Genomic DNA, 21,084 nt, shown 5'->3' with positions numbered 1-21,084 from the left:
ATAGCAGCCTTCAGGGGGAAGCTGATGGCTATCTATTAAAAAATACTTCCTGAAGGAGGGAGGCTTGCTTTGCTCACAGTAAGTGAACTGGTTAAATATTTACCCTCCTCTAGGCATTCTGTTTTCATTACATTTAAAAAAAACGACATTAAAAATGTCCTTTTTTTTGTTTTTATGTGATCTGTTGCTGGTAAAACACAAACGGCACTAAAACACTAACAGTTTTTAGTCTTAATGCTGTGACTACAATGGGAATTTGGACTTGTAGACCTTAAGGTGCTTCTGTTTTAGGATTGATAATTTGCATTTTCACCCTTGGCTGTTCATTGCTAGATTAGGTCATTTCTCATCTGTATCGATTGATCTGCAGACCCGTGTTAGCAGCGGCAATCACGTTTTCTAACATGTATTTCAGTAACTCATTAGTAGATTAATAAGTAAAAGTGCAACACAGGACATCTGTCAATTTCATAGGATTCAATGATGAAGTCATTTTTGTTTGCAAAGTGCCCGATTAGGATTTTTGATAAAAGAAGTGTTGTTTTAGTATTAACTATATATATTAAACACTTCAACCCTAAAAAGCCCTTAGCAAGAAGTAATCGAATTAAGTGTCCTGCAAGTTGGTCTAGACCAAATGTGAGGTGGTATACTTGATGTTTGTTTACTCTTTATAAACAAAGTAAATAGTAAAACTAAAAGGTTCAAATTCAGTCTTGCCATACTTTATACTCATGTATACTAAATAAACTTCAAGTGTACTACTATCTCGGCAAAAGCAAACATAAAAGCAAAACTAGTAAACCTTAAAAAGCTAATAGGACAATCGAAAACAAAGCACAAACATTTTTTTTATGATCTTGATATATCAAGATCATAAAAAAAATAAATGCAAAGACTCATATTGATAGAAGTTGAAAACTGACAACTAATTTAAAGACATGTTTTAAAAAAGAAACGGTGAAGAGGCTTGTTGACAGCAGTTAAAAGCGTAAAGCCCCAACGATTCTGATCTTCACCTTGGATTTTAGTTTCTCCAGTTGAAGCTAATCAACCGAATAAAATCACAGTGAGGGACATAAGCTTGAAAATCTTACCTATATTTTAAGATTACCTCTAAAATAGCACTGTTTCAATGTAAACCCTTTTACTCTCCAATCAAAAGTAAAATGTATAACATGATAAAGGCAGAGATTGCTGTCTGAAAGAACTGCTTTAAAAAAAGATTCCACTTTACAAGCTGCTGAACTGACCCTAGACAAACTTCACCATTAAGCTTATTAGACTTTTCAATTTAAAACTCACATTTTGATTTTAGTCAGCCTCACATAGGGATAGAATGTGGAGGATTCCCTGGAGTACTTGGACCAAACACTATGATATAAAATCTGTGTGACTTAGGAAACTAAAGACAATTCACCCCTTTATGTTGTGTAAACATGGTAGATAGTGGTAGCAGTGAAAATCAACAGTTTTCTCAGAATGTAGCCCAGGGATATGGGACACAAGGATGAAAGAGACGTGCCCCAAAACTAAACCCTGACTTACACCAAAGGACGGTGTAGCTACGACAGATTTAAAGCCGAAAAGATGGGTACCAAATCTTTCACGTAATCTGGTAGAAAGACTTTAATCCATTCTTCAACACTAATATTAGCTAAATTGGCAACAATATTTAAATAATTTAGATAAAAATAAGATACTTTTTTGGTACATGTATTTTGTTTTGAACAACCCTCCCAATAGTATTACAACCCCCTTTATTCTGTTCATCAGGGGGGAAGGAAGGAAAAAGTAATCAATGAAAAACAAAAACCTAAACCTACATCTCTTTTCATTTTAGAATCTATAATAAAATCAAATTCAAATTAATTTTATTTATATAGAACCTTTCATGTACAAAACAGCTCAAGGTGCTGTACATAAAAACAAAACAAGAATGCAGAAAACACCAATCCCAATGCATGAAATAAAATAATTAAATAAGCCCCACACAAGAAAATACACTAAAACAAACATAAGTAAAAGAGAAATAACTAAAGAAATAAAAAGCTTAAGAGGAGAGAACCCAGAATATATGATAAATTAATATTTATCTACATATTAAAAATTAGGAGCTTCTGAATTTTATTATCCTTATTTTCTTAAATCAAGTCACATCATAAAAGTTTTGGAAGGTTTCTCCCACATGTTTACACAGGACAGATTTTCTACCATCATACAAAACCTGTTGATCAATTTTTTCTTTAGTATTATCACAACACACATTTACTGTAAGAATTAGATTGCATCATCTTTATAGAAATGATTTTAATGCAACAAATATGAAACTAAAGCTTCTTTCTTACCTTCTTTTAAAGGGAACAAGTAAGTTGCCTTCATCCAAAAGCATCTCTTTTTAAAAAAAATGACGGCCTTGGCTTCTAAACACCACTTTGAATTTCCAGACAGAAAAGTATCAGGACATCTCCGTGTTCCACAGACATCTCCTTCAGCTCACAGGTCCATGAAACTCAGAAAACTCCAGTCTGCACTAATATACCAACTCACAATCAAATCTAACAACAGATCTGTGACAGATTGGGAAACTCGTTCTGCTGGTTTCTCACACGTCTAATAACAATCTGCAAATTGATGCCACTAAAACCACATTATCTTCCCTGTGTAGTTTAACTGAAACCTTAAACCACCTCCTAATGGGTCCACCTCCGTGCGCTGGAGAATAAACAATAGAATTTCATTAAACTAGCACAAAGCTCAAATTTCTAACAAAATAAATTTTCAAAGCAAGTTTTCTTCATTTAAAACAATTTATACTTTAATTTTTTCGAAATGTATTTTTTAACTTGCTGTCTAGGTTTTGAAAACATTCCCTAAGGTTAAGTTTTTCTAAAAATATGTAAAATAATTTTCTTATCAGTCTTGTGGATGGACACATGTGCCTAAACTGTCCTGCGTAGATAAATGAATTGACAGTTCATGATTTGATCAAGTTTTTTAACAAGCTGGGGGGGGGAAACACGCAAAACTTTAAATAAAAGAAAAACATTAAAAGTTAGGTCATGCTAAAAAAATATCACAGCCACATAAAACTTGAAATGTCTATAAATAAGTAATACGTTTAATAAGTCTATTAATTTTTAGCAGTTAAGACCCAAGAAGCCTTGCATAAGCTCAGACTATAGAGAAGTACATCCCAGAGCCTAAAAGCTGATTACAGCTGAGGACCTGAACTGTCAAAGTGTTGATCAGGGTGGAGGATTGGTTGGTGGAGGTTCGATGAAACCGCCTGGAATGCATAAAAAATAAAAGTTACTGGAAGCTGGCATTGCCAGCAGCAAAAGGCAGGGCACTTTGATTTACTTTACTTACATTTTGTTTAGCATTTGATATAACATCTACAATTCCCTTGTTTACTTTGGTGACTTTTGTCATTTCCAAAAGACTGTTAAGGCTTTAACACTGGAGTTTTGTCCTGTAATGCTATTTTCCCACCAAGCTTGGACACACATTTTAGCCACTGTTTCCAATGAAAGTCTGTGCAAACCCATGTTTATGTGGGTTTCAGGTTTCTGTGTTCATAACACTCATGTTCACACGTTGCTACCCAAGTTTTAAAGTCTGTTTTTGAGCTCTATGTACAAAACGCGCTGTCACGTCAGGGTTAGATGCTAAAAGTCTAGCGATCACCATGGCCACCCCTTTATACTTGCTCCTGTGGTGATGTCACCTTTGCCAGCCTGGTTTTGTTTTTCACGTTATGTTAACTTTCTAAAACAGGACTAAAGGAAAATAGAAAAGAAACAAGCATTGTAGTTGTTGGAAAACAGCCATAAATTAATGATTAATATTTCTTAGAAAGGTCAAAACTCAGTTTGTCCTTGGTGGAGTAATGAGTATAAAGTATAACCACACTGGTGAAAGAATTCAGATTGTTGTGTTTGTATACTAAATAACTGTTAAAGTGTTCTGGCTTCAGTTACTTTTAAATGTGTATGCTTTGCATTTTGGTTAAAACAAAAATTGGTTAAACGGCTATAAGCAGTTAGCTGCTTTGGTCACCTCAAAGTTCTTTTTTCAGACTGAAGTAGTGTCTTAACTGTTGTGCTATCTTTACCATTGGGAGTGGGGTCATCTAGACCCACTAGACCGCATGCGGCTCTTTAGCGCAGCCCTAGTGGCTCTCTGGAGCATTTTCAAAAATGTTTGAAAATGTAAAAAGATGGCAGAGAAATTTATTTTTTGTTTTAATATGGTTTCTGTAGGATGAAAAACAAGACACAAACATTCTTGAAGTTTTCCAATGCTGTAAGAATGTGTAGAAAAAATATCTTAACGACCGGCAGGTACGTCACTTGCAGCGGGAAATATGGGAGCCAAGCTGTCAACAAATTGAGGTGTCAATCAACTGACTACGCTGGAGAACTGTCAATGTCCCATGAACCACACGACTTCGAACAGTCTCAGAGAGGATGAGGCAGAGAGACAAGCTGAGAGCGCAGTCTCCATGCCAGCATAACGAGCCCATTTATTTTTAAGCACTCAACACATCGAACATTGCACAGTGGTCATCAACCTCTCCCCCTCTCACACTCATGGTGAAGATAAAGAAACAACATAACAGGAAGAATAAACTAAGGTGGAACAACAAAACTGCCATATGAAAAGAAAACTGGGCAAACAGAAACGCTCATGCTGAGCCCTAATTAGATTAGGAGAACGTGTCCCACAACACCCTGCTGCTAACAGACCTAAAATGCACATGACCGCCACTAAAATATTATATTTCAACATTTCTGTCAACGAAGTTTTGCGTCACTGCCTGCGACACGTTTCCACCAGCAGGGCTTTTTTTTTTTTTTTTTTTTTTTTTTTTTTACTTTTAGCGGACCGCTAGGCAGGTGGCTGATGTAAATCGAACCACCGTCAGTTCCATGCATTGCTTGATGAAGTTGAAAGCGTAAATTCCGATCTGCTACACAACAAAGTCCGATGGCTGTCCAGGGGTGAGGTTTTGCGTCACTTTGTCGTCTGTATCGAACACGTGAAAACATTCCTGAAAAGCAAAGACCTGAACTACCCGCAACTGGAGGATCCTGAGTGGCTCAAAAAGCTGCACTTTTTGGTGGATATGACTGTGACAAGCCACCTGAACGAGCTGAATGAATGTCTGCAGGCGCCGCAAAGGCTAGAAGCTGTTTTGTCATTCGAGCTGACTGACATGGGGCACGCACGTTCCATTTAATTGTTTTGTGTTCAAATCCTCAAAATAAAAAATGACTTAAAAATTGGATTTCTTAATAGCATTTATCAAAGCAATGAAACATAATTCATTGATATTGTAATGAAGTTAAACTTGCACAACAGAGCAGTCACGTGATACGTAGTTCTCCGCAGAATGCACTGCAGGGCAAATAAACATTTAATCGTTAATGCTCACTATGTATTTGTAGCAACTTAGTCATTTTGATAGCTGGCTAATATAGCTAATATAGATACATATCACATGTGTTGCCTTCATTATAAGGCTTATATAAGGCTTTTAATATTTTGCGGCTCCAGACATATTTGTTTTTTGTTTTTTTCGTCCAATTTGGATCTTTCAACATTTTGGGTTGCTGACCCATGCACTAGACTAGACAGTGCTCTGAACCTTTTTTCTTTAATGATTTGTGATCTTCACTGGTGTCCATGGATTACATAAAATCCTCTCCACCTTTATCCAGCTTTTTCATGGTAGGAATAACACATCAATGTTCATCTTGACCCCATAGGATAGCACAAGGGTTAAAAAAAAACGTCTGCACTCTAGTTGCCAGGATTTTGATTGTTGTATTGTTGTTTTTTTCTGTCTATTTCAGTCAGACAATTCATGCAGTAAAGAAGATTTATTTGATATTTCTTTTAGTTGGCAGAAGATTTATTCCATATTTCTTTAATTTTAGCACAAGGCTCCATTCAGATACATAAAACAATGATCTGGGGTGACGAACGCAGAGCTCGCGGAAATGGAAGAAGAGGGATTGGACCGCACCTGGAATTTAAGTAGGATGCTGAACAGGTGTTGATTAGACTGAACCGCCCGCAGGGAGTGGTAACCAGGTAAACGCACTGCTTGAGCTGCCTGCCTGAAATTACTTCCAGGGTCGTTCACTTTCTATTGGGTTTTTCTAATGTGCACTTTTTTCTCTTTATTTGCCTTTGATCTGTTTTTTTTTGTTTGCTTTTTTATTTCTTCAAATCTTCGAATCATCTTTTTGAATAAAATATGGCATTTTAATAATCTTATTTTTCTTCGAGTGTTCTTAAGAATCTGATACTGCAGAGTGTCTCTGTCCAATGTGGGCTGATTCAGATATACAATCTGACCTTCATTTTTTAACAGCAGCAAGTTACAAAATGGGTGAAAAACTATTTTGATTTTTGAATAAGATACAAACAGAATGTTGTCACAGTAAAACAAGATAGCTACCAAAATGACTTAAAGACAGTTTTTTTGCTTTGTAATCTCTGAGATATGATAAATGAGTCAGTGCCTGATCATACAAAAACTCTCAACACGTTTAACCTTTTATTTTAGTATTTTCAGAGATTTAACTAGAAAACAATAAATCATTTCTCCAAAAACCACAAAAACATCATGAAGGACGAATGAGAAAATCTGCAATGATGATGATGAACCCAGACTTAGTTGAACATACTTGAACTTCCTTAAAAAAGCCACACAACTCATCTTGTGTAAACTGCTGTTCGTTGTTGGGGTGACAACGCTGTTCTGGTTCTCTCTCCCCTTTACATCACATTCTGCACGCCCTCTATTCTCCCATGATTCCACAGTCCTTTGTATGCTGGAGTAATTCTGACCCAGTGCTTACCTGGCCTGCTAGAATGAACTTGCATTGCTAACACTAAAGATTTGAGGAATCCTTTCAAAAGATGTTCCCACAATAGTTATTGTAACCAGAGCTCCAATGATCCTCTTCTCTGGGGATGGTTGAAAAGGACAATAAGTGACGGTGGGTGTAACAGCAACTTGCTGAAAGAGCAAATGCTTTCATGGGGAAATGTTTTATTAGTCCACACAATCAAGTGGTTCCATTTGAGAGGAGAGAATACGAGAAAAGCTTAAGGACTATCTGAATCCTAAGAGAGGGAAATTAACCAGTTCATACAATCTTGCAAAAATATATGGTGATGTGGTTTAGGGCTCCTAATCCAATTCTTAGAAACCTTTATACTGGCTTTCATTCTTTCAATCTTGTTTTGTCTACAAGGAACATGGTATATCCTGTCCCTGTTGATGTCAAGGCTTTTCCGATATATTTTATTTGGTTTACTGTTCAAAGTAACGGTGGGAAAGATCTGCTGAAATAATCTGATCAGTGTGTCCCAGACAGCAAAGTGAAGCTATGCCTTCTTGTGAGATAAATCTTCCTTCATGAATGTATGGATATACTTCCAACCCGTAAATAGTTGTGCAGACTATTTTTTCTATGTGCAAACTATGTCATGCAATTTACTTATGACACTCTTATGTTTCGACTTTGTATTACCGACTACCCCCCATCTACCCCATTCTAACCCCTCATCCCCCAACTCTAACATCTATCAACTCTATTTCTCTCTCTCTGCTTTTTCTTATGTCCAGTCCAACAAGGAACGAATACAACAAATATAATTCTCATAAAGAAATTTTAGCCTCAAATGCAAAAGGGATTTACACAAATATACACTCTGTGTGTCTGAAGATCCATAAACCCCTATTGTTACAGTAAAATCTGTCCAATACAAAAGGCCTTCAGCTCTGATCTGCTCGCTGAGCTGTTGGACAGGACAAGTTAAAAGATAAAAAAGTGAAGCAATGCCTTTATGAACAGGTGTTCCTTCATTCATTAATTGCAGGGGTTATGTTTTAAAAATAAGCTGCCATAATTTAATCTGTAAAGTAGGATTATTTATGTTTTAAGACTGTAAAATCCCTCTCTACACACTTTATCCACTTTTCTCAGACAGGCATGAACACTTTTCTCTCTTGTTTAAATTCTCAAAGTTTAAACCTTCATAGAACAATGAGTCCAGTATTATAGAATGACAACAGAGATATGATCATGATCAAAGATTTATGTACATTTGGCAAATTGAACACATTCTGAACACATTTGCATTCTGCCAATTGATCGACAATGGTCCATGGCCAATCAGGACAAACAACACGGTAAATAATCCTCAAAACAGCAAGACCGCGAAAGGTGAACCACAATAAACACTGCAAAATACACTTTTTACAAACATAAATCTCTGAAAATTCAATCCGGGCAAATACAATAATTAGCCGTCTTTAATAATTTGTCTTGTTTTCAGTTCCTATAAAGTAGTTCAAAGTATTGATAGAATGAGTTTCTTAACATTAAAAAAATGTTAATGGCACCTTTGATGGAATCCATTGAAATTACCATAATTTCCGGGTTATAGAGCAGACCCGATTACAAACCGCACCCACCCATCCCACCCATCCCATTTTTTCGTGTTTAACTTCTTTTGTGCATACACAGGTCACGTTAGTGTTCAAACCTTATTCTTTACACAACATGGTCAGCCTTTCAAATCACATCCTGACTCACAAACTAAGTGCAATTGAATAGCACACTGCAGGAGTAGATAGCATTGCATCAGGTCATGTGTTTGACTACACCCACATCCGCCAAACAGCATGGACCTCTATTCTGTTCACAAGTTCCTCAGTTATGGTTTTTTTTATTTTAGTTTTTTTTAGTTTTTTTAACTTATTGAAAATCTATGTATCATACAAAAAATTACAAACAGTAACCATATAATCAACATTACATCCCTCATTTATGAGGAAATTTACATCCGCGATTCCCCATTTCCCATGAGTCTTAGGGGCTAAAGGCGGGTCTAACCCCCGGCTAGCCACACTGTTGTCAGTGTTTAAAGAATGAGCAGCAGTGGATGGAGAATCTTAGATGCTGGAATCTTCTTAATCCAGAAAAACAAAGACCTATTTCCCTTAAAGATAAAATGATGTGGAATATACCACAAACCAACATGTTTCTGATGTTTTTCTATTATACAGATGTCACCATTGGTTCCTATGGGTTAAGGATGTAAAGGTCGCTCTTCGGGGTTAATGTGTGTGGCATGTAATCAGGAATAAGCTGCAGGTCATACATATATAGACACTTTTCTTTTCTCTCCAAAGAAAAAAACCTTTGATGGTGTTACTCAAGACTAAAATGCCTTGAAGGTGATTTTTTTCTAGGCCTTTATTTTTTTTTTTTTTATTGATATTTTCATTTTCTAGGCCTTCATCAGCTGGATGTCTGTGAGGAACTACAGCCCTCTAGTGGTGAACAGCTTCACATACTGAAAGCATGCAAAAGCAAAGAAAAATTCAGATGCAGAGGGAACTTTTGACTTTTCACTCGTACTCAATACTTGTGTTAGTGCTTTGCTAAAAATGCATCATCCAATATAGTACAAAACAAAACAAAAAAACAAACCCAATAGTAATTCAACTGGTTTTACACCAGAGTGTTTGCTCCAGTGTTGGCATTCATTCAACTGCTGTACGTTTTCCACTGTTGATGTAATGAACGTAATTCCAGAAAAGCAGCATTTGAACGTAAATCAGCAGAGAAAAGAGGCTTTATGTTTTTATGCAACACTTAACGTTAGTAATGTGTCACATGACTAACTTTAGATTGTATATCGGTGCATAACATGAAAAGCTGCTTTTCTCGTGTGAACAGTTATGGAGTTACAGCATGTTAAAGAGTATTTGTTATTGTTGCCACCGACATCTCCAATAAAAAAGGGTCAAAGGATCAGAACATTTTTAAGTGACAGTCTTTATAGAGGTCAATGAAATTCTAAACAAAGTGATGATAAAGAAATCAATATAACTAAGGTGATCCATGTTTAACAGAAAGAGACCATCCATACATTGGAAAACTTGAAGGTTAACGTCTGGTAGACAACGCAGAGAACACTGTGTTTTTATTGACAGATTAATTTAACACAATTTAACTTCACTGTTATGTAAGTAACTCCAAAATATGAAAAACAGAAAGAAAAATAACAATTTTTGAGCCGAAAAACGTATTGAAAATGGTCAGGAGCACCTACAGTAATGCAATCTAACATTTCCTCCTCATATTAAACCTCTAAACATAAAAAAACAATTTTGAAAAAGATTTGAACACAGTAAGGATCGTTTTAAACTGAAAGACATTTGACAAATTTGCAATAAAAATTTGCAATGTGGTTTAAACGTTATTGGCTCTTAAGTGACAAAGATAAAATGGCACATTTGCTATGAAGATACTATGTTTATTCTGTACATCACATTTCGAAATGCAAAAGAACATTCTATGAGGAGGTAAGGAATGCTGAAAAGAGTCAATTTTCCCACAGGTATGTCATTAAATCATGCTTTGTACACCGTTGCTGTCTGAGTTTGAAGAATGAGGAACTTGAATGCCATCAAAAAAACAAAAGAACAACTGTTGAGTTGGACAGTTCAATATAAAAGAAAAATGTTGCCATAAAATTACTTGCTTCCGTTTCGACGAAGAATCCCTGGAAAACTAATTCCAGTTGAAGAAGAAACTCCTCTACTTGTGCTCTATTAAGAAAAATTCAAAGGTAAAAAAAAAGTGCAGATTTAAAGGACATTGTGTAGCAGGAAAAAAACAGAAGCAAATGGAAGAGTATATTGCAATCTTTCATTCATATTTTTGTCTCACTTCATTTGAATCTTCATCTGGTCTTCCATACTTCCTGCCTCCATTACATGCTATCAAGCTTTATGTGCTCCACCTGGAATAGCTTACCTTAGCCTGATTTCACCAGTTAATAGTTAGTTGCCTTATATTTTCATGCGTTGCTGCTCCTGAACTTGTATGTTTTTGAACTTGTAATTTGCTTATGGACATGTGGGTTTTTCCTCCCCATTTTTGAACCTGGATTATCCCTTTGGATTTCCTTTTTGAATTTATTTCCTTTGATTTCCATAGAAAACCTGAGTCAGTGGGTGGATTCTCACCAGCCACATGGTCATTAAAGCTCCGTACTTCATCAAGAAGATAACGCCTTGTCTTCCAAACCCAGTAAGCTGCTGCTTTTATAACTGATCCTGAGCGTTGCCACATTCACAACCTTGCTGAGCTTTCCTACATCTATCAGGTAAAGTGTTCCTGGGTCTCTGCTTTCTCAGGATTGTCCACCTAAAACTTGGATATCACGGAAATGACTTACTCTTGTTGTGTTAGATCCGTTGATAGTCTTTTTGTAACAGCAAACGAATCTGCAATAACACAGGTTCACATTTTTTTACACAAAACCATACCAACATACTTTTGTAATTCTGGTAAGAGAAAAAGCTTTTCAGTGTTTCTAATCAGGTGAGGTCATTTCAAACTGTAGTCTGAGCCAGTTGTAGTGCCAAAAATGAAGAGCAAAAATCTTTTTATAATAATGGTTATAGAGCAAGGATGAGTGAAAAAGAAAGAAACATGTAATTATAGTTGGTGAGGCAAACCTTAACTAGCATCCTCAGACTCCACATACATGGCACATGTTTAAATGAAATTTTATACATTTGTGAGCTTGGTTTGGCAAACAACTTCTTTCAACAGTTAGCTAGACTGCCATATTTTAAGTATTTAGGAAAATAATTCTTGTGTCACAAAAGATGGAACCATTTTTCTGCTTTTTCTCCTCAATGTGAAACTGCAATAGCAGAAAGTGCCTCTCTTTGTATGGATGAAGCAGTTTCAGCTGATGGTTGACAACAAAAAGGTGCTTCACATTAGTCCTGATCATTTTTCTGTAAAGAGTTTGTAGTTGCAGTATGTCACGAGTCAACTCTTTTAAAGTGAGTTACTAGAATGTCAAATTATGTTTAAATACTCCATATAAAATAGGAGTTTTATTTTTTGAATTGAACTTTTTTCCATTATTAAAATCTTTGAGATACATTTTTTAACACCTATCAGTGGTAAGCTTTTTACTGGTGGGTGAGTGTATATTACCATGTATTTATTAACAGATGATGAAACATGTCGGTGAAACCAAGGAACTGGTTAAATCTAGTTTATCATATTAATTGATAGATTCAGGTTTGTATGTGTGAAAAGGAAATACTGAATCTTTCCTACAAAGCTGTCTATCATGGTTTACGATGAGACTCTGCTATGTACAAATTCTTTTGAGCTATTTAATATTTCCATTTGGTAATCATTATTAGGCAGTACAGTATGCAATTCTGATGTTATGCTGATGATACTTGACTATACCTTATGCATAAAACATCTCATGGATGCACTGGGATGCATCCTCAGTGATGTATCGTGTGTTTCGGGTCTCACAACATCATACACCCTCACCCAGGCGACCCAGCCGGGGTTGATCAGACCCCGACTTGCGTCCCAACAGCAGTCCACGGATCTGCCTTTTTAATCTACAGCCACCTCGTAGCCTTCTCTGCGGCTTCACTCACAGATTGAATGTTTTGGCCGTCCCTGTGATGCCTATTCTGCAGAGGACTTTACAAAGGGAACGTCCTGCAAAGCCTCTACAGCCAACTTCTACAGGCTCATAGAAGGTTTTCCAGCCTCTTTCCCTGAACCCCTCAAACAGTTCCCGGTACTTACACTGTAATAAATCCAACTTAAATTTTTTGACTTAACAAAATCTTTTATGTTGTAATAACTATATAATCTAAGTTCTACTAATCAATTCAACAATTTAAGTCAGTTCAGCAAGTTAAGGTAGTCGTACAGTTCAACATTATTCATTGAGTTGTCTGTACTTATATATCTAAGTTGCATTTCATTACAGTGTGATAAAGTTTTGTGAACTTATCTTTTTTAATTGTGAAATGCGGGAATGCCAACTTTTGGAGTTGGCATTGTCCACTGATTGAGTGGTTTGTTAAGAAGTGTCTGCAGAAGTTTTAACTCTTATTTAATGACATAGGTATTAGCAAGTACATAAAGTACGTTGTATCCCACAATTCCTTGCGGTGCCGATCTAACAGCAGCATCAAAGTTACACCTACTTAATTGAATTAATTTGAATGAAAGTAAAATAACTGTCTGATAACCTTCCTTCCACTTTCGGCTTCTTCCATCAGGGGTCGCCACAGCGAACAAGTCGCATGGTAAATTTGGCAATGTTTTACGCTGGATGCCCTTCCTGACGCAACCTTCTCAAACCGGGCTTGGAACCGGCAGAGGTAGAGAAGGGAACAGGGAGCAGCCCGGAGTCGAACCCTGGTTTCACGGACGGAAGGCGCCGCAAACCAGCACGAGCTAAACTGGCTCCCCTAACTGTCTGATAACTACACGTTATTTTTAAGATGACTAAACAAAAAAATATATTCATCTTAACTGAAGCAAATAAATAAGTTAGATCAAAGTAAAAAAGTTTATCTTTCCAACATCTATATGTGGTCTTATCACCCTCTCATGGTGGAAAAAGTATTATCTGAGCTTCTTCATCCACTAAATCATCTTCAAATGGACACGCCATGCTGCTTCACCTCTCTGAAAACAAACTAACCTTCAAATAAACCTGCTCCAGACCAGGTTATGTTCAGAGCATGAGTTGCTATGGCAACTTGGCATATCCTGAAACACTGGAACTGAAAGCTGAGGTTATCAACTTCCTTAGCCTCAAACTTACCGTTATAATTATAACCTGCTTTCTGGAACCCCCCCCCCCCCCCCCCCCCCGGGCTTCAGCCATTTTGTAAACAACGTTTTGGTGAACCGGGCCTTAGCCCCGCCCATGGCAACTAAGACTCATGGGAAGTGTTGATTCCCACACCTTGAGTTAGAGAGCTGTGAAGAGAAGTGATGCTCATGTTGTTGCAGTTGTAGAGTAAGGACAAATTTAAATATTTGACCCGCTGCACACATGCAGGTGAGCTGTGACTGCTCACCTGTGCCTCAATGATCTTGAAAAGATCTGGGTTGCATATGGAAATATGGAAATATGGCAGGGTAAAAAGTATGTGTAATTATAAAGCTGTATTCAAAGTCAAGAACAGAGGTGCTCTTAAAACTCAAATTTAAGTTATTCCAACCTTTGGTGAAGTCACCAATAATCGGAATTTACAGTTGTTACAGCCTAAAAAATTAAGATTCAGGGTTAGGATTACGTGACATTTTAGGTCACTGTAACTTACATCTGAGTTGGTCAAAATTACGATTCAAAGTTAATCCAACTTGAACTTTTAAGTTCATACATTTTACAACTGAGTTAGAAGAACTTAGATAAATGAGTTTGAAAACTCCAACACAAAACTTAAAATATTGAGTTTAGGTCCTTAACTCTAAATTTTACCGAAGTTTGTTGCCTTACAATTTTAAGTTCTACCAACTTTTCTTTTTTTGCAGTGTAGCGCTCTCCCTCTCGTTTGCTTCCTCCATACGCTCTTCCCAGGGCACCGTGGATTCCAGCATGATCAGGGGCCTCATTTATAAACGTTGCGTACGCACAAAAGAAGGCGTACGCCACTCTCTATGCAATAGTTGAGATTTATAAAAAGCAAACTTGACGGGAAAATGTGTGGTCCTTCACGCAAGCTCTGACCCAGGCGTACGCACAAAAACAGGTGAAATGAGAAACGGCGACGCCGTCGGCAGATGGAAGAAACACGTGAAAGTGACAATGAGAATACTGCCTCTCATAAAAACATGAAAACTTCACAAAGCAAGTCTTACAATTAACAGCCTACACGAACACCCGTTTGATCGATCAGCAGTGAAACAAAAAAAAAAAAATCAAACGAAAATTACAACAGAAATTCAAATGAACACTTATTTGCAAAAGGAAAAGTGAAATATGTTCTGCAATATTGGCATGTTGTGCAATTCATCCTCATAAATAATGTAGTTAACAGAACGAAATAATGTACAAAACTGATATTCTCGTCAATGTGTCCGTCTGGCGGAGCAGATACAGGTGCAATTAAACAGACAGATGGATAGATAGGGAGAGATGCATTAGTTGTCCACTGGGGAAAGTTGTTTTCATAGTAAAACATGTCTTCATAAGCTACAGAATTATGGTATTCATGCATATGCCTTTAGTTTGTTTTAATTTTGATAAAACAATGTATGGCGTATGTCTCAACCATTCAGAAAGCAACAAGAAATTACATTTGCGCTGAACAATTTCCCATTTCCACCTAGATTATTACCGACATCTGTAGCTGGTCAGATGTAATTAAATGGATGGAAATAAAATGCCCCATCACAATGCGTAATGACGCACAATGGCTGATCTTGCGCTCTTAGAAGATGTGGCAGATGGAAGAATTTGGAGTGAACGCATCTTTAGACAGCAAGAAGACTTGCTGGCAAACGAGGACGAGTGGCTTATGAGCCGGTTCCGACTTCCTCGAGCCGTCCTGTTGGACCTCTACGGGCTTTTGGGGGTGTGTCACCCGGTGCATCTGGCGCGTCGTATCCCCCTGCGCCTCTGTCACCACTCCACTTAAAAGGGTTTCCCCAATTATTGCCGCCAGTCTCTCATCAAGAGGGGTCAGCTCCGGTCCCCCCCCCCCCCATGGCAGACACACTCTGGCGATGCAGCGCCAGACATTTTTTTGCCTCGACTTTGATGTCCGACCATTTCTTTTTTATTTCGGCCACGGTCCGAGGTTGTGAGGCTACAGCATTTACGGCGTCTGCCACCGTTTGCCACTCACGTGCCTTTTTGGCATTAGTAATGCCCACACTGTGCCCTCCAAACAACACTTTTCTCCTCTTTTCCACCTCGCCAATGATAACTTTTACTTCACATTGAGTGAAGTTACGTTTTTTTTCATTTCCTCTCGGTGTGTGCCATGATTTCGCAATCAATGAATATTCATTTGTGGGTGTTTCACGGACTATTTATGGGCAACTATGGGCGTGTCATGAAGCCGCAAAAGCTGTGCTGCATTCAGAATTGGTTGTGATTTATTAAGGGAAAGATGAATAGGATGTGCGTGCGCACGGTTTTATAAATCCGAATATTTCTGTGCGTACGCACGTCCTATGTTTCATCCGTACGCCACTTCTGACGCAAATCCTACGCAAAGTTTTATAAATGAGGCCCCAGGTGCTTTGAAATCTCAGAGATTAATATCATGTCTGGGCGGAGATTTGTACTAGCAATGTGCTGACAGAAACAAATTGAAGAGCATTTCATAGTTTGTTGGACAAAAAATTTGTTCAAATCAAAATTCTTCAAGAAAACAAATTTGGTTGTATTTTAAAATATTTGGAAAATATTTTAAACACAGGGTTGCTCGGATGGCTACAGCTGCATTATATTCCTTCACAACAGCCATGGCATTCTGGAATAAAATTGGTTAATCAACTGAAATTCAACCTACCTTTGAATCAAACAATGTCCCAAAAATTAGAATGAAAAGACCCTGCAAAGATTTAAAGATGTCTGCATTAAAAGACAAAAAAGTTTAAAAGTCTGTAAAAATTTGTGTCTTGTGTCTTAATGATTGTAAATACCTGCAGTGAGTTAAAGAATGCAAAGGCTAAGTGGATTTCTTTTCTTCTTGGTGAAACCATGGTTCCAATCCCCAGGGCCCAAGTCAGTCCAAATAAAGGTGTCAGGATGGCCAGACATCTTAGAATAACTACAAAGCTGTTCTTCTCATTCGGCTGGATGGTGTTTGCTGAAGTTCTTCTCATCATTTTGCATAAAACCACAATTACAACTATAATGTTGATCACAACTATAACCAAGGCTGGAATGACCAATGACAGAAGGGCTTTAGACTCAGTCCAGTTAAGCCAGCAAATGTAATTTTTCCTGAAGTATGTTTGACTTGGTGCTGTAGCAGCAACAGTGGTAACAGCAATAATCAGGGGGCAACCATAGCCTATAACAAAGCCCATAGCTATCATGGTGGACTTTTTCATGTGGGATAAAACCATCAGTGTCCTGTAGAGGAGCAGAAGGCCTGATACGAGCATCCAGAAGAACAGAGCAAGGTAGAAGAAGTGCATAAAAAATGTCACTGCACTGCACTGTCCAATCAGAACTTTAAAGTCTCCATCTTTGTTATCAAGGGCCTTCTGTGAGTAAGAGGCTGCAATGATGAAACAAATGTCTGCGATCAACAGAGACAGGGCTGTGTTAACAATAGAGATGTGACGCATCAAGGCAGTGCTGTTTTTGGTGACAGCTTTCCATACATATCCCTCAATGATGAGACATATGACGAGGCTTGCCAGAGATATTCCAACTCCAATGTAGGTGATTATGTCCAGGATGTCTCTTTTATCTTCAGGGATGCTTGTTGCCATGAGAATCGAGAAGGATGTAAGGTGGGTGCAGTTGCAGGTTACTGTGTCATTAATTCTAGAAACAAACTTGCAACCTTCATCATCCCAGGCACCAGTGTTATTTACTAGTTTAAAATTCCAGAAGACACACTGGAATGATCTGTTCAGAGGCAAGGTTTCATTGATCTTTTTGAACTTAAGGGTGACATTTCTAATAATTTTATCTATTTTAACAAGGAAAACCGAGTTGGTACCAGGAGACCCATCCGCAGGATTGCTGGTGTTATTGAGGAGGCTGCTGTTGGATGATGAGTTTCGTGGGGGTATAACATTATTAAAAGTGGACAGAAGAATGGTGGTGATGTTTGCACTGAGGCTGTTGTTGAAAGGAATTTCAATGGAAACAGTAGAGTTTAGATCTTTTGCAAAACTTGAACTAAATTCGGTTCTAACCATCGTGATAAGTGGGGTGCTGATTTCAAATGAGTCATTTAGTCTATTTGAAAGGGACTCTAGTGAACCCAGCAGTTGTGAACTGGCATTCTGACTCATGTTGGAATTAAGAAAAGACCAGGATGGTTTTGCATCATTTCCAATAAGGACATCAACAGTTTGCAGGACATTCTGTGAAAGAGACATAGTTACATTAACACATCTTAAGCGGATCACTCAATAAAACATAGGAATTAAATAAACCACCACTGCGTTTTGGGACCAATTTGTCAACTTAAAAAAAAAAAGTTATAAAAATCCACCCATCCATCCAATTTATCAATCATCCATAACTAGTTTTCTTTCTTCATCCTTCCAACATATATGCCTCTTTCCATCAATCTATTTATCATCTTTACCTCTTTCAATCATCTTCCATCCATCATCAATTGCTCTATCAATCATCCATTCATTCATTTTGCCATTATCATACATGTGGAAATTCCTCATAGTCATCCCTTTAATTCATCATCAAAACTAGCTCTCCTAATGGATTCAAACTCTTCGCAAATTGAGCCTGAAACACAGTGATGCCTTATCATATCCATGTAGTGTATTTTTACTGTAACTTCATGAACAATGTTTCATACCTCCATCACATCTTTACTGACGACACCTGAAACATTTGCAATGGTAGTTAAAATGTTGACAATGGTGTTTATAGTTCCGGATGACTTAGCAATTTCCCCTTTGTTATTCAGGACAGCATCTTTTAGGTTTTGAGAAAATGTTTCCACATTTGTTGAAACCAAACCCTGAAACAAGAGAACCGAATAAAATAAATAAAGTCAGAACATATCAAACTCAACAAAAGCTCGCTTTTGTGAAGCCACAACTGCCGGGGGTGAGCCAAAGTCTCCCTGTTCCGCTTCGAATCTAATTCCTTTATTTGCAGACAAAAAGATCCATTAATGTCTTCATTTTCCTTGTCTGAGCTGCTATCTGGCTCAAAACTGTACAGCATGATAGCTCCAATATTTCTTGCTGGTTTTTTTTGCTACCCTAACGTTAGCTTGGGGTTGTGAGGAGCTGTAACCTAATGGGAGAAGCAAAGGCATGCTGGGATATCAATGTAAGGTTACTTCTGCACCAACAGACCCTCCCACAACCCAGAGGAGAATTTCTAATGAACTCCTCCTGCCCTGCAGAAAATATGTCTTAAAAAACGACAGTCTTATTGATTTTTAAAGACTGCTTGGAATGATTTTAAAATGCACTTTAAGTGGGACTATTATTTTCTATTAAGAAAGAAATGGTTTTGTAATAAACTGTTTTTTATTTTTCCCTTTTTCACTCGAGGAATTTATATGACTTACACTGTATCATCTTTAATACTTTTTCTTCCAATCATTATAAGATTTTAAGTATCATTAAAAATATAAAAAAATATAATGATGTGTCTATCAGTGGGCTTTAAAATCAATGTTTTTTTACGTACCTGTGACTCGATAGATAATAGTTTGATCTGGGTAAGAATGCATGTGTCCTCTATTGTTTTCCATGTGTTTCCTTTGCATTCTGCTGTTTTGTGTCCCTCCTGACCTGCTGGACACTTAACTTCTGCAATGTTGCCTTCTTGTCCTTGTCCATATAGGCTATTGTCACATGCAGCAGCTTTAAAGTGTAGATATTAAATTAGCCATTTTCACAAAAAGTAAATATGTACTATACTTCAACGTAACATTTATTATTTTACTTACTTCCTATGAAAAGCGTTAGTGTTGTTGTCTTGTCATAACCAGAGGTCTCATTAACTTTACATGTGATTTTTATTGGCGTTGAGCTGCAGCTTTGTATTGTATATGTGTACTGGATGCAGTTGCCTATAGGAGGATCTAAAAAAGAGGTTATACAAAGTTGAAAACTGTTTTCTTTTGTTTTTTTTCATATTTTTTTTTCATAATCCTAAACTAGTTACCTGTTTCTAGATTGATTTCATTTTCAGAAAAGCTAAGTGTGTAGCCAGACTGAACACAGCACTGGATATCTTCTTTTCCTCCCACCAGGCAAGGCACGTTTCTTTGCCCGTCCATTTCCACCACAGGAGCTTGTTTTATACTATCAGCTGATATTGTGATATTTTGGCTAAAAATATAGTTGGTTCCATTCAGAGTACAATCGTATTTCCCTGTGATATAAAAACATAGATTACTTGCATTATAAACAATCTACTTTTTATCTACATACATCTGTGTACAAATAATCCTTACCAGCATCATTAGGAATAACTTGATCAACTTCAAAAACTGATTGCTGTTCGGTGGTCGTAATTTTATACCTTAATGATGAAATAATAGATTCATTAAATTTCCAGACAGCATCAGAAACCTCTCCTACATCAACTTCTGATGAGTTACATGTCAACTTCATGGGTTTATAAATTATTAAAGGACTATGATCAATTTTAAGAGCCTCCGAACCTGTGAATGAAAGAAAATAAGTTATTACTGGGACCATTTTCCTCATTTTAATAAAACAAAAAGTATATTTGATGTACTGTAATACTGTGGAACTCCGAGGACTGGTCCAATGGATCTCAAGGCCAAGTTGAGGTTTTTGTTTGCGTCTACAATCTGATTTTCAGAACCATTTAATACCTGAACAGCAAAGTCTACAATCACACTTCCCTGCCTGTAGAAACAAAAGGAAAAAGGAACAAAGAAAAAAAAGAAAACTTTAGTTGTAGTATGTAAAATGTTTCATTTCTCCATTTATTTTTTGGTAATACTAAATTTCATACCGAAATCCCGTCACAGAGACACTCCTGAACCCCGGAATATTAGAATAATGTGTATTTAACTGTTTAAAGTAAACAATGAACAACATTAAGAACATTTTAAATGACTTAAAATGCAGAACTAATGTTCTCACACCTGTGTACTTACATTTGATACGACACTACTTTCCATGTCTTTATATTCAGAAGTTGACTTATTTTTATATTCTGGTAGGAAGTTGATGCCCAGTCTGACAGACAGTGTTAATTGAATTACTGTTGAAGAAAAACAGGAGAAGTTTAAACTTTGTTTAAAAGTTGTCAAATATAAAGATAATTATTGCCAAAAGCTAAATGTCAGAAAACCTTTTTGTGCAAGACATGCATGACAGGAGTGAACCTGATTTATAAATTGCTCTAAAAAGGATGTTTAGATTTAAAAATGTTAAAAACCCATTATTGTAATTGGCTATCTCTAAATGTGTTTCTTTTTTATTCTTTTGCTATCTCTAATTTTTTTTAGAGAGAATCTCTAAATACGTGTTTAAGAAT

General features: G+C 37.0%; 1 protein-coding gene across 1 annotated transcript; it reads right to left on the bottom strand.

Annotated features, from left to right (window-relative positions):
• Nucleotides 1–16,457: 16,457 nt before the first annotated feature.
• On the bottom strand, nucleotides 16,458–19,101 carry LOC111947112 (adhesion G-protein coupled receptor F1-like). The gene has a single exon (XM_078942694.1). It carries the CDS (start codon nucleotides 17,961–17,963, stop codon nucleotides 16,479–16,481), a length of 1,485 nt encoding a protein of 494 aa, XP_078798820.1. The 5' UTR covers nucleotides 17,964–19,101; the 3' UTR covers nucleotides 16,458–16,478.
• Nucleotides 19,102–21,084: the final 1,983 nt, after the last annotated feature.

This window comes from Oryzias latipes, chromosome 24 (assembly GCF_053564925.1).
Source record: "Oryzias latipes strain Hd-rR chromosome 24, Olatipes_Hd-rR_3.1".
Taxonomy (NCBI): Eukaryota; Metazoa; Chordata; class Actinopteri; order Beloniformes; family Adrianichthyidae; genus Oryzias; species Oryzias latipes.
The sequence above is the reverse complement of the archived record's forward strand: the minus strand, read 5'-3'. Positions and strand labels throughout refer to the sequence as shown.

Bases quoted from the DNA above. Each gene is read 5' to 3' on its own strand.
- LOC111947112 (XM_078942694.1), bottom strand. From the start codon at position 17,963: ATGTCTCTTTCACAGAATGTCCTGCAAACTGTTGATGTCCTTATTGGA.